The 14,031-nt window shown below is 39.9% G+C and overlaps 1 protein-coding gene across 1 annotated transcript; it reads left to right on the top strand.

The window, feature by feature from the left end:
- The first annotated feature begins 1,217 nt into the window (after positions 1-1,217).
- Positions 1,218-13,177, top strand: GPR26 (G protein-coupled receptor 26). The gene is made up of 3 exons (XM_072423987.1): positions 1,218-2,470; positions 5,382-5,495; positions 12,030-13,177. The coding sequence occupies exons 1-3, from the start codon at positions 1,803-1,805 to the stop codon at positions 12,262-12,264; spliced, it is 1,017 nt and encodes a 338-aa protein (XP_072280088.1). The 5' UTR covers positions 1,218-1,802; the 3' UTR covers positions 12,265-13,177.
- The last annotated feature ends 854 nt before the right edge of the window (positions 13,178-14,031 follow it).

Genomic DNA, 14,031 nt, shown 5'->3' with positions numbered 1-14,031 from the left:
AAATTCCTGCTCCTGGCCAATTTTACACTGCTGTATCATTTGTAGTCTCTATGTTCCTAATGAGAGTGTTTGTTTTAAAAATTGACCAATGGCAGGATAGTTTTGCATCAGCATGAACAGGAGCAGCCTCAGAGAACAATAGCTTGTATCGCTGCTAATGCCTTGTTTTCAAACTAAGATGAATAAAAATGGGGTGCTGCGGCGCTTTGTCAGCCAAGTTTAATGTGAAAGAATAACTTTTATAGTTAATTATGTATTGTCCTGTAACACCACATAAAGCTTTATGGTATGCTCCAAGCATATCAGTTAGAGGATTTTATAAAGTTGTCCTTGAAGCTGCATGAAATAACCCCCCCCCCCCCCCCACTGTGCAGTATATTTTTTTCTTGCATTGGTACATGCCCCCTATTGCAGTGTCCAGTTTCAAAGAAATGCCAATCCCTTTGTAAATCAAAGATGGGCTGCTTAATCTGCTTAATCTGGGGCCATCATACCTATCCTTCCTTCACTACTTTCTCAACCTGGAAAAAGCATGCAATCAGCAAAAACAGCAATCTGCCAATGCTGACTTGTTTTAAAATGTATATGTTCCATGCCCATCAACTTGTTTTCAAAAGGAGAAAATGGTTGGGGTACTTAATGGCTGTTTGTGTCCGCCACTGAGAAACATATTCTCTCAATCTCTCTCTATTCTCTCTACCTCTAACTCTATTCTATATATCTTAAAAAAATGTAATTGTCACTAAAACCACTTGTTATGGTAACTTTGAAAAGTTTCTCCTTATTTAGATCTTGTTCAGACCAACAGTGGTTACCATGTGGCTCCTAGCGACTGGCCCTTTACCAGCAGCTTGGCTACCTCTACCGCTTTGTTGGTTTGGGGTGTAAAAATGCGGTAACTGCACCAAAACCTCACTGCCAGTTTGGACATGGTTCATTAATATTATTAAACAGGAATTATATAGCACCAACATATTATGCAGTGCTGTACATTAAATAGGAAAAAGAATGGGTAGGAATGGAAGTGAATTTGAATCTTTATTAATACATGAACAGATAAAGTTTTGACTTTGAGATATTCGTTATTCTTTAGATATGATTTACCACTCTGCTAGGCACATACTGTACTTGTTTTATCCTACAGCCTCTCCAAGTGATGAGGAAGGGATGACAGCAGTGAAAATTGCACTTTCAGCTCCCATCATTTTCTGCTCACAGGTCCCTTTTTTTTGCTCTGATCACAACAGCTGACAGAGGACCATCTGCCTACTTGTGCCTGTCATCCTGCACTGACATTATTGGATCCTGCACTGACATTATTGAATCCTGCACTGACATTATTGGATTCTGCACTGACATTATTGGACCCTGCACTACATTATTGGATCTTGCACTGACTATATATTGGACCCTGCACTGACATAATTGGACCCTGCACTGACTATATATTGGACCCTGCACAGACATTATTAGATCCTGCACTACATTAACCTAAAGCAAGCAGTGAGATGAATGCCCAGCATCCTAGGAGGCAGGGTGTGCCATCCCCCATCTCATCCTGAGCTCCTGGCACTGGGATCTTCTCTGCTCAAAGGAAGAAGCATTTTTCTATATTAAACCCTTCCTCCCCTCCCCATTTTTTGTGTGCACAATAGGCTCCATGTGTAATCTGTCGGTGACATAGAGCTGCTCACCTGTGCAGACAGTGGATGAATCGCTACGACTTGAGATCGCTGCCACCCAGGAGGAGGATAGCCATGATCTGTGGATTGAAGCATGCCTAGCCTTGGGGGGCTCCAGGGATGGAGCTATGGGGGGTCGTTGGCTGCTCCCTGGTGGTTCTGATGATTCTGGCTGCTTTGCTGTCCAATGGTTTGGTGCTGATCTGCTTCCTGAGCTGCCCAGACATCCGTGGCCAGGTACCAGGCTTGTTCACCCTCAATCTCACCCTCTGCAACCTTCTGCTCACTGTCATCAACATGCCACTCACCCTGGCAGGGGTTATTCGTGGCCACAGACCTGGGGGTGAAGGATTGTGCAGGGCAGTGGGCTTCTTGGAAACTTTCCTGACCAGCAACTCAATGTTAAGCATGGCTGCCCTGAGCATTGACCGATGGGTGGCTGTGGTCTTCCCTCTCAGCTACCATTCTAAGATGAGATACCAAGATGCTGCCCTTATCCTCCTCTACTGCTGGATCCATTCCTTGTCCTTCCCCACAGTGGCCCTGTGCCTGTCATGGGTGGGCTTCCACCAGGTGTATGGATCCTGCACCCTCCATAACAAGGAACCTCAGGAGGAAGACTCCTTCATGGCTTTCATTGTGCTTTTCCATCTTCTCAGCTATCTGCTGTCCTTCTTGGTACTGTGTGTCACTTACCTGCAAGTACTGAAGGTAGCTCGTTCCCATTGCAGGAGGATTGATGTGATCACAATGCAGACTCTGGTGCTCTTGGTGGACCTTCACCCCAGGTATTTTCTGCTGGAGATTCCTTCCATCATGGTTATATAGAACCTGCAGAGTTTGCAGACCTTGGGGGGTCAATGGATAGACCTGGGAGGGAAAGTTTATTATTTCATTGTCATATTGATCCAGGATTTCCATACATATTTGCTGGTATACATTATCAGATGGGTGCACCTCATGTAATATATAAATATGCAGATATATATGCATATATATGGGGCACTCAGGAATGTGCAGGAGTAGCTGTAGTCAGGACAGGAAAAGATGGGATAAATATTGTGTAATAATATTGGGATTTAATAGGGACAAAAACAGATTTTCAATAGGAAGGGTTAAAATGTGACTTTCTTCTTCTTTCTTCTTTCTCCTTGTTGTCCATTTTTACCCATCCATATGACACCTGCACTCCCTATTCCTCATGCCAGTGTTCACAAGGACAAGAAGTGAGGAGCATTCTCTCAATGGGTCCCAAATAAAAAACTTGTCTTCCCCTCCCTATCCAGAACTGAAACATAATTTGCCTGGAGTTGAACTGGCAATACAACCTTTTATAGAATCAGTTGTGTTCAGATGAGTTGGAACCGACCCATAGACTTGTATTAAGTGGAGCTGTGTTAATCATCCATTTTACACAATTACTGAGGAGGAAGCAGAATTTGTGCATGTAACAGGTTCAACTTTCTGAACCCATTTATGGAACACTAGAATGTTTGTACAGCAAAACTGTTATTTTGTGTTATATTGAATCACTGCTTTCCAAAACTGTTGTATAATTGAAATGTCCTGCATGCCGGCTGATTTTGTAGAGGAGTGTTCCAGATGTATTGGATTCTATATATAAAATATAGGTATAAAAATGAGGCTTTAATGTATTTTACAATGGAAGACTGCAAGCTCTTCCAGGTCCTGCTAATAAGACAAGCTGGGACTAGTAGTTCCTCTGCAAAAGAAGCTTCTGAGATCTTTTACTATGCCATTTTGTTTCTGGAAACTGTGACATGGACTGTGACACACAAGTGTACCTGTCACAAATTAGGGAATGCAAATTTTGCACAAGATGCCGAAAAAACCCTGCCCCCTCCCACCTCCCTAGCCTTCCTGATATCATAGGTGGTCTTATAAGGAAGCTTGGGAGATGGGAGAGGAATGGTCCTAGTTAGACATTACCTAGAAAAGTTGAGCATTGTAAATTCAGTTAATGAAGTTAAATGTTCAATTTCAACTCATTTATTAATCACAGGATTAGTTTGAATAGCCCACGTCCATGCTCCTGGTTTTAGACTTTATTTATTATACAAAGACTAATGACAAATGAAGTATGGTTGCCAAAGGAAAGAGGACATTTGTATAAGGAACCTTTATAACCCCAATACATCACAATGGCTGGAGGAAGATTATGTTCTCATGGTAGCACCATAACATCACCCTATATATCCATTTTCAGGCCATTGTTTGGATATGCATAGAGGTTATCTGATAACCTGTAACCATGGTGGAGGTTCTTGGCATAAATGTCTTTGGGATTCCTGATGGACATAGTAGTTATCTGCTTTCTTTATTCAAATTGAAACTTGCATGATTTTAAAGTCAACATTTCGGAGACCTGATTGGACAGGTGGGCTGGTGGGCTGGCACTCCTAGCTTCATGTGGCCTGGCATAATTACTCTATGCCAACATCCTAAAAAGTTTTAAAGCCATTGGACCAAAACAGCAGCCAGACAACAAGCATTTCCAAAACAACAGCAGGTTTTATTTCATGTTCAAACAAAAATTGCAAAGCTTTTTCACACAAAAATCCCCTGGATTTGATTAGTGGAGGTTTAGTCATTTGAATTTTGCAGATAAAATAATAGTCTTGCTAAGCAGTTCAGAGGCTACTGCCAATTGGAAAAGCAGTTTGGCTTTCTCTATGGTAATGCTTACCAGCTTTGTCAATCTATGCATACATTTGGAAAAGAGTCATTTGTTGGCCTTAGATCTCCGCAGTACTATTGGGACCATAGCTGGGTCATCCACAAAGCAACCTGCACAGGAGCTTACAGTCTAGTGGATGAGGAGTGCATTGGGATCCAGGGGTCCCATAACCCAGGGTAATAGTTCAGTTGATCAAAGCTCTACACCCACCAGCCACTTCACATAGTGGGATTTACTTATATCTGATCTGATCAGACCATTATATACCAGTATAGACAATAGTGGGAGGCCAAAGCTGCCTAAAACACTATTCTCTCTTTAATTTGCCTCTGGTTAGGAAGGATAATTAGAAGATATTCTAGAACTGGAGAGTATCGCCATAAGCAGCAAAAAGCAAAATCTGATGGTTGGTATGGGATACCTTACTCTGCAAAGAGTAATAGTATTATGCACTGTTTAAGTAATTGGCGCAGATACTGTGTATGGAACCCCCTGGACTCTCTTTTTTGGTAACACACATAGGTATCACACACATGCTTTTTCCCAAGAACTAGATTACATATATGTGCTTAATGAACATGTCTACACGTCACCATGCGCGGTGTTAGTACAATCTATTTATGTGATTGGGCTGACCTATACTCCACAATAGTCCAACACTGTTATTGTACCTGCAATATTTTTGGGAGCCCAACATAAAGAACTATAGTACAATAAAATGTACTTTGAATGTTCTTTGGGTGGTATTACAAATAAATGGCACTGCTTTGTACAATGCATGTTGAACACATCACCAAGTGGCTGCAGGAAAGCGTGTTATCCTTGGTGCAGCACATATATGTGAATAGACCCTATAGATTGCTCATATTGTTCCTTCACTCTATGTCTATGGTTAGCTGAGGTACAACTGCATCCTTTGCATGTCTTTTGGTTTGTAAACAGTACTGCTTCATGGGCTATACCCAAATATCTGATTTTATCTTTTATTCTTTGTACACTAGTGTCAGGCAGAGATGTCTGGAGGAGCAGAAAAGGAGAAGGCAAAGAGCCACCAAGAAAATCATCACGTTTATTGGAACATTTCTGCTTTGTTTTACTCCTTATGTAATCACCAGGTAAGAGCTCATCAGCCTTGCAAACCGCTCTGTAACTTATCAACCCATTAATGTTATACATTGTATACACAATGTAACTTCAGTGGTATATATTGGAACAAAGTTGTGTCATTCTGAACATATAGGGATTTGTTTGCAAAGAATGGGAAAATGCAGACACATCTGCTGGCTAGTATGGCTCTTCACAGGAAATCACTGAATTTTTCAGCACAGAGGCAAATAATAATGGGAAGTCATTGCAATTAATGAAACCACATGAAGTTTGTTTTTTCCAGCATTGCTGTGTTTTTAAGGTCTCTTGGCACACAAATTACTGTATGTGCGGGGAACGTATGTTTGGCATGGATTTTTGTGAATTGTTAATTTGCTGTGTTTGTACCAGGAACACAGTCTGCATGGAGTGTGTATGTTTTGTGTTTGTGAGTGGCTCTACTTTGCCTTGCTAGGCTCCTGAGTTCACATGGAGCCAGGAAAACAATCTGAATGAGATTTGTATGTTCAACCCATGTTTATATGATGATCGGGTTTCTTGGTTTTTGTGTGTGTGCCTAAATTTCTCTGGTATGGTCATCAGGCTGTAATCTCTACAGGGAAGAACTGACCTAGAAGGTATGCTGATAAGCACAGTAGAATATTGCTGCAATATGAATATGATTAAAATGTGTAGTTCAGGTTTTCCTTGGAAGAATGCCTGGTTTTCCAACCTGACCAACTAAATCTTTCATTTCATTTGTATTTCCTACAGACAGTATTGTGTGCAAAGAGCTTTGACACTGCCAATCAGCAGCTATGGGTTCACATTACCAGCGAGGCATAGAAACCATTTACTAGTTTCTAAGAGTTCTCCCAAACCTACTTTGTGGTTGTTATGCTTTCCCCAGGCCTAAGAAAGGCCTAAGAAATGTAAAATTGCTACCACCATAGTTCTTGTTCTTGTTGTGGCTTGTTTCTTGGGGTAAATGATGGCAGACATAATGAGCCTTCATCTCGAAGAGATGCAATGCTTTGTTCCTGTTGAAAACTAATGAAAGAATGTGAGATTTGTACAAGGCCAGTCTCAGCAGTTACTCCGGAAGAGCACCCTATTAAAGCATTCTTTTATCTTTGCCAGTGTTTACAGAAACATATCACAAATGCAAAGAATTCAAAAACTTGCCAGTGTGAATAAAAATCTGCTTTAGTATCTCCACAGGAACCCAGTTATTTCCCCATTGGGTGCTGTCATTGCATCCCTCCTACAGAATAGTAATACAATGGAATATTAGTAGTAACATAATAGAATAGTAACGGCTGAACACCAAATACATTTTTGGTGTTCCTGTGACAGTCATGTGAGAGATCTAACCTTGTTCTCCATATTCTGTGCCATATGGAGCAATATACAATAAATGTGAAATCTACTGATGAGTGTATGACAAATACAAAATGGTCTCTACAAGACACAGAAAGAAACTCTGGAAGTCCTTCCCTTCCTCCCTGTGATGTTTTTATATAGTCCTGCCTGGCTCTTTTTTATACTACACATAGGTGCTATGGTCTTATTATTTTCATATGGGTAGGCTGTACTCCAGGGAACACTGGAGGCCACCATGAGTATAGTTATCCCATAGGAAAAAGTGAAATATGGTGCACACATGTAGTATCAAGAGCAGCCTTCTAAAACCAGAGGAAGGATCACTGGCAGTGGGATATATAATGTGTAGGCCACCACCAGCAACAGTGCTCCTTAATGTTTGCTGTCATATATGCTGCTTTTGCAATATTAATTATTATTATTATAAAGGATTTATATGGTGCCAACATATTACACAGCACTGTACATTAAATAGGGGTTGAAAAATGACAGACAAATACAGACAATGACGCAGGAGGAGGGGGGACTCTGCCCAGAAGAGCTTACATTCTAGAAGTAATAATGTAGTACAATGAGCCCTACTGACAGCAAAACATTGATAAGGACTGTTTAACACTAAAACTACAGTCCCTGCTTGACACGGACCTGATCTGCAGAATGTTCTAAATATCCTTTAAGTACAATAATCTCCATTCCCCACTACAGTCAGCCATCATTTATCCCCAAAAATCTCTACCTCAGCAGCAGAATTTTTATTAAATATTGATATTATTTGGTTCTTGTAGAAGTAAACAGAATGAATGATATAGCTAAATCTGGCTTTATAGGTTTTTTTTAATTTTAGTTACATAATTACAATATATTTATCTCAAATCATCTACAGCACAGACACCTAAATGCATGAGCCTACATCCCCACACTTGCACATAACGATTGCATTATGCCAGCTATGTCTCTATTATTTCTAATTATATTCCCTCTAAATGGCCATTGAAACATAATGATGTACATACAAAATACCACAGCATTTTCCAAAGTATTTTTCAACAAAAGAGCTTTATGTACCAGTGTAGTGATGGGCTCAAGCAGTTATTTGAGCTTGGAACATAATGTTATTGATAACTATAAATAGAAACATCATTTGTAACAAAGAGATAGCCATTGATGCCTAGATTTTATAGAGCTTAAAGCTCATCTCCAGACTCGTCCCTAGAGTTCTCTTCTCCACCTACTGAGCCTGAATCTTCACCTATCCACACCTCCTTGTGTGAATTTTCTGCTTATGAAACAAAAAGTTAAGCAGTGTCCTCTATCTCTTTGGGTCTTCGCGTTTGGTGGGTGGTCTTTGATGCATCATTACAGTGTGAGTGCAGGGTATTGTGGTCACCCCTTCCGGGGGCAGGTCCATAACACCCTGCACTCATAGAATGCCCTCGGACAGGATCCAACTGTCTGTGTGGGCATCTCCTCTTGATCTGTCTTAGTGCTCAGCTTGGGTAAGGAGTCCAGCACATCATGCCTTCAACTGACTGTCAATGGTTATAAAGCTCTGGTCCCCCCTCCAGCAAATTAACATGCTAATTACTTTTTTTGTTTTAATACATTTTTAACCAAGTCTTCAAGAAAAGTTTTAAGAAAACAAATAATTGCAAAACAATACGGAACAGACAGGCAGAAAACAAAAAGGAAAAACAAATACACAAAAACGTACATGACAAATGTCAGAAGGTCATGTTACACACATTATAAATAATATACACAACACAGATATAAGTCTAGTGTCCAAGATGAGTGTAGAAATATGGTCCACACCTTATACAAACCTGGAAGGGCATCTCCAACAACAGCAGTCATCTATCCATGACTCTAGCAATGACAGCTGCAAAATTCAAGGAGGGTTTCCTCCAGGCAGAAGCGATCACCAACCTGGTTGCCAGAAATAAATGGCAGATCAGTTTGTTGGTATGTAATGTAGGTCTATGTAATAATAGCTCCCATAGATTCTTGTGTATGGTAATTTGCAATACAGTGCGCAGGTGGTTATACACCCAGGTCCACAATCGCTTGACCACAGAATATTCCTACCATATGTGGAGGAAAGTACCCTCGGCCGCGCAACCCCTGAAACACCTAGGGGGATTCCCTGGAACAAATTTGGCAATCCTAACCGGAACCATGTACCAACAGAACAACATTTTATATGCATTCTCTTGAGTAAGGACATTCAAGGAACAAGAAGAAACCACCTGCCAGATTGCTTCCCAATCCTCGGCTAGGAGGGTGGACCCCAGGTCAGATTCATACTTAGCCTGATAAGACAAAGCCTGAGGCTTAGCTGTTACTAAAGTGCTATAATGGTAAGACACCAAGCCCGCTGACTGGGGGTTTCTCAGACAGTAGGATTTAAAAGTTGACAAAGTCAGGGGGTTGCCTTTGTAATCTCCCAGTTTATTGTAGTGTCTTATCTTCCAATAATAGAAAAGTTCCCTATCAGGGAGGGACCAGTGTTCTTTCAGATACCCAAAGGACTTAATTCCAGAAAAGGTAAGTAGGTCATAAACATGGCAAACTAGTCTATTTGCCCACCATGCAAATGCCTGAGGGTTGTCAACACTCGAAGCAAATAGAGAGCAGCCCAATTCCCCAAATAATGGGGTGGGTGTGGAAATCAATGCAGCAGAGTTTTTCATCCTATCCCAAATATCCAATACAAAAGATAAAATGGGATCTTCTATTAGTCGTCTCTGGGATGCCGGGAGCCACAACAAATTATAAATCAATGTTGAGGGGAATTCAGCTTCATAGAATCAAGCTCAAAAAGGCAGTTCCCCAGTGCCATGAAGAGCCACCAAAGGAGCCAACTGGGCAGCCAAAAAATATCTGTGGAGATTAGGGACAGAGAGATCACCCGAAAACTTTGGGAGATACAGTGTTCTCTCCAGAACCCTCGGTTTACAAGGGTGCCAGATAAAATTCAGGATTTTCCTTTGCTCCAGACGAAGAGCATGGGTCGTAACAGGAATTGGCAAAGTGCAAAAAATATATAGTATCTTGGGTAAATAGGTAATTTTGACTGCATCTATTTTGCCTATCCAGGAAATGGGAAATGTTCAGTAACAGTGTGGAAAGTTCCTTAAATAAAGGAGGATAATTCACCTGATACAGGGAAGATAATTTTAAAGGGAATATTGTCTCCCAAATACAGAATAACATCCAACCATTGAAAACTGAAACTGAGTTTCAGTGACGAAACAACCTGATCTGGCAAAGATATATTGAGGGCTTTTGATTTGGTGTCATTAACCAAAAACCCAGAAAATTGGGCAAACGCTGACAATATGGAGCATAAATTAGGGGGTGATACCACCGGGAAAGTCATCGCCAAAACTACATAATCTGCAAATACCATGATTTTATGTTCCACGTTATATGTCTGAACACCTCTTATGTCCGGATTAGGCCGAATGGCCGTCGCAAAATGCCTTAATGGGTAGGAGTCAGTCTGGAGGAGTCGGTCTTCCAAGGCAAGCTGCATTTACATTCAAACCACCGTAGATGACAACTGAGGGTGCTGTTTTTTTTAGCACACCCTTAAGCCAATGTGCACCTCTATAAATGTTTGTACTGGATTGCCAAGAGTATGTTTTCCTAAGTATCAGAAAGGTTCATAGCATTTCTGGTCCTTGGTATAAATGTCTAATGAGCAGGTCTTCAAATATTACCCAGTCTGTGAACCCTACCCAGTGTTGTAGCATGGCAAAGATCAGTTCCTTTATGTGGTGCCAGTTCTGGAGCATAACAGCAAGGAGGTATTACTCATAACAGCCCCTAGCAGCGGATAGAAGGGTCAACTATGAGTGATGACAGCTGACCTTATAGATAACATAATAGGTTAGTTAGGTAGTTCCCTAATCACGTGTAAATTATGCACATTTTACACTGGAGACCTATGCTAACTGAGAGCCTTTGTCGATGTTCATTCCAAATAACAATTGTTTGCCCTAGAAAATAGTTCATGCTTGCTTATGTATTCTCGGAGCTGATTTCTTTTATGTTATGGCTGATACAAATGTGCTATTGGTATACAATGTAGGTACGATTAGCAAGTCTATTAATCTGGATTCATGTTATTGTATTGTTTTAGACATTAGAAGTAGCTGCAGATTAATATTATTTTAGTTTTTGGATATTTTGTTTGGATGCAAATGGTCATTTCCAGTTAGAATATGGGCTGGTATTTTATTTTAGGTGTATGTTAACTCAATGAACTTCTCCTATTTGCTACATTTATCTGATTAAAAAGTGAAAAGCTATTCATGTCAGAAATTCAAAGTTGTTCTCCCCGATTCTGTGTTATCTCAAGGAGAGTAATTGGCTCAGCTAGGCCCTGAATGGGAGGGTTTGAATAGTCTGGCAAAAAAAAGTGGGCAGGACTGGTACTATTGTCATTATTAATAATTATTACACAGTATTTATAAAGCGCTGACATATTATGCAGCGCTTTACAAGGTCCATAGTTATGTCACTCATAGGGGCTCACAATCTAAAGTCCCTACCATAGTCATATGTCATTAGTACAGTTCAAGGTCAATTTTGGGGGAAGCCAATTAACATAACTGCATGTTTTTGGGATGTGGGAGGAAACCAAAATATCTGGAGAAAACCCACACAAGCACCATCTGAGAACCTGCAAACACCATCTAGTGACTGTTCATTCATTTTAATGCCTAAAGGTTTTTGTGTGTCCTAGTATAACCTGTTGTTTATGTAAACTGCATTTCTTGCTGTGAAGAGGGAATTTTTTTGTGACATTTTATCAGTGAAATAGAAGCTATATCTAAAACCTAGATAGGTATGGTTTGGTCAAAACCACCCTGCCCATTCAAACAAGTGAACAAATGGTACTGGCATTATTGTTGCATCTGTCTAAGATATTGAACATATAGTAATGGGATTACCATCACCTTTCTACATATTGATGAGTTCACCTTTGAAGTATTTTTGTAAACTCGAATCGCTATATAGGAATGTAGTCTATATATCATGTTGGGCCATCACTAGCTGACTTATTCTTGGACTATTTTCTTAACAATACTCTTATATTGCCTTATGTGTTTAATGCTCACATGATGTCAGAATTTTGGAGAATGTAACAAACAAACTTTTTGTTTACTTTACAGGTTGGTCGAAATTTCCTCTCCCACCACCATAAGTCCTCAATGGGGCATCATAAGCCGATACTTAGCTTACAGCAAGGCTTTATCAGATCCATTTGTGTATTGCTTACTACGGAACCAGTACAAGAGCTGCTGTCGAGACATGGTCAACAAACTCTTGAAGCGAAGCTCTGGCAATTCGTCTGCCCAAAGGGTCAACTCTTATGTAGGACATTTGGTGCCAACCACCTCTGATTAACTAACCTCATGAAACTACAAGAATCTCCTTTCCAAACAGGCACATGTCCAGCTCTTTACAAGATTGAGACTGCTCTAAGTGGGACAGAATTCCTCTTTTATGTTGCTGTAATTTATTGCCTTAATTTATTCAGAAAAGTTTGTGTTAGGAAAACACCTTCTCTACAGGATATTAGTCTCAGATCCCTGACCTATTTTCAGTCTACTACAGAATAATGTCCAAGACATGGAGCAGCAGAAAACAGAAGCACTGATTAATAATACAAATCTGCCTACTTGTACATTTCCAATAATTTGGGGATCTGTCTCTGCAGGTACTGTCTACTACTTGACTTGAACATTTAATGACTTTGATAATGTTGCCTGTTGACAATCGTATCTGTGAGTAAAGGTCACAATTTGCTCAAAATATAGATCTTGTGGCGTTTGATATTGAATTGACCTGAATATGTTTTTCTTACTAAACAAAGTCTTGTTATTCCTGACCTTTGAAAAAAAGGGTACACCGTATACTATAGAGAAGAGCGGCATGGAAGATGGTATGTCTGATTACATAGCAAAAATGGCACCAAACATGGCCCCATCTTCTTCCATTGATCAGCAATTTAGCAACATGTTACAACCCTGAATGTTTATATCTGAGTGGAACTGACCTGATTGAATATCTTCCATTCATCCATAGCACCCACAGACATCTCTGACCACTATAATGTAAAAATGGTCAACCAGGGAGATTGTTCTTGTGCAGTCACCTACATTTTTTTGATAAACTGGGACCATAGCTGTTTTCCTGGCATGATTTGTTGGATTGGAAATTTGTTGGATTGAGCAATCCAATAATGAATAAATAGCATAATTGCTTATTTCATGTAAACTTCAGATTTAGTTATTGAGGTCTGTATACAGGGCATGATTTATTAAAGCTCTCCAAGATAGTCTACCTTGGGGAATCCTTCTTCCAGGCAAAAACATTGCTTTTAATTGTGATTTTCTTTAGTATCATCTATACCAAATAAGGTCAATATGTAAAGAAACACAAAAAATTCCAATAAATGAAAAAATCCTGGAGACCATGTGTCAACAGACAGTAAAGAAAGGGAAGAACGGTGAGTATTCAAACAAATCAGTAACTAACCTCATACTTCTGGAAACAAAAAACTAGAGTATAACAAATTCACCACCTCCAGACCTCCAGACTTGAAATATTATTGAAAAAAAGTGCATGCAAGATACCCTGAGAATATTTCTAAACTAGAAGTTTTTACCCGAATGGTAATATATTTCTAAAGAAAGAGTAGCTCGCTGCAAGAAACATTTAGAATCTGGAATTCCTCCAGAAAGAGGTGTGACTAGGCAATAAGAGACTAGGTGGATGGCACATTTTATGTCATCTTCTTTCATTCTTCAATTTTATTAATATTTGCAGAAAGACGTTTAGATTTATTCCCTACTGGAAACGAGTTATCTTCTTTACTGAGAAAATCAACTAAGCATGTAATGTGACCAGTGGTGCCTAAAACTTCTGCAAAAGATTCAATTTAGAAATAATAATTTAACAATTATAATTACAATTCATGAAGGATAATCAGCACAATTCTTTTGTATATTGAACTGCTGCACACCAGCTGGAAGTTGCAGATCAGGCTAGGTGCAGGTAGGTCTGTTCCGAAGACTGGGGATTCTAATGTATTCCTTAAATCACTAACATGTCTGTGTTATACGGGTTCCATGGTTCTGCTCATGTCTTACCTGCATTCATTTAACAATA

This window comes from Pyxicephalus adspersus, chromosome 10 (assembly GCF_032062135.1).
Source record: "Pyxicephalus adspersus chromosome 10, UCB_Pads_2.0, whole genome shotgun sequence".
Lineage (NCBI taxonomy): Eukaryota > Metazoa > Chordata > Amphibia > Anura > Pyxicephalidae > Pyxicephalus > Pyxicephalus adspersus.
This window is presented reverse-complemented; position numbering and strand designations above follow the sequence as displayed.

Bases quoted from the DNA above. Each gene is read 5' to 3' on its own strand.
- GPR26 (XM_072423987.1), top strand. From the start codon at position 1,803: ATGGAGCTATGGGGGGTCGTTGGCTGCTCCCTGGTGGTTCTGATGATT. The intron at 2,471-5,381 runs GTATTTTCTGCT...TTTGTACACTAG, and splicing joins TTGGTGGACCTTCACCCCAG to TGTCAGGCAGAGATGTCTGG. The intron at 5,496-12,029 runs GTAAGAGCTCAT...TTTACTTTACAG, and splicing joins ACTCCTTATGTAATCACCAG to GTTGGTCGAAATTTCCTCTC.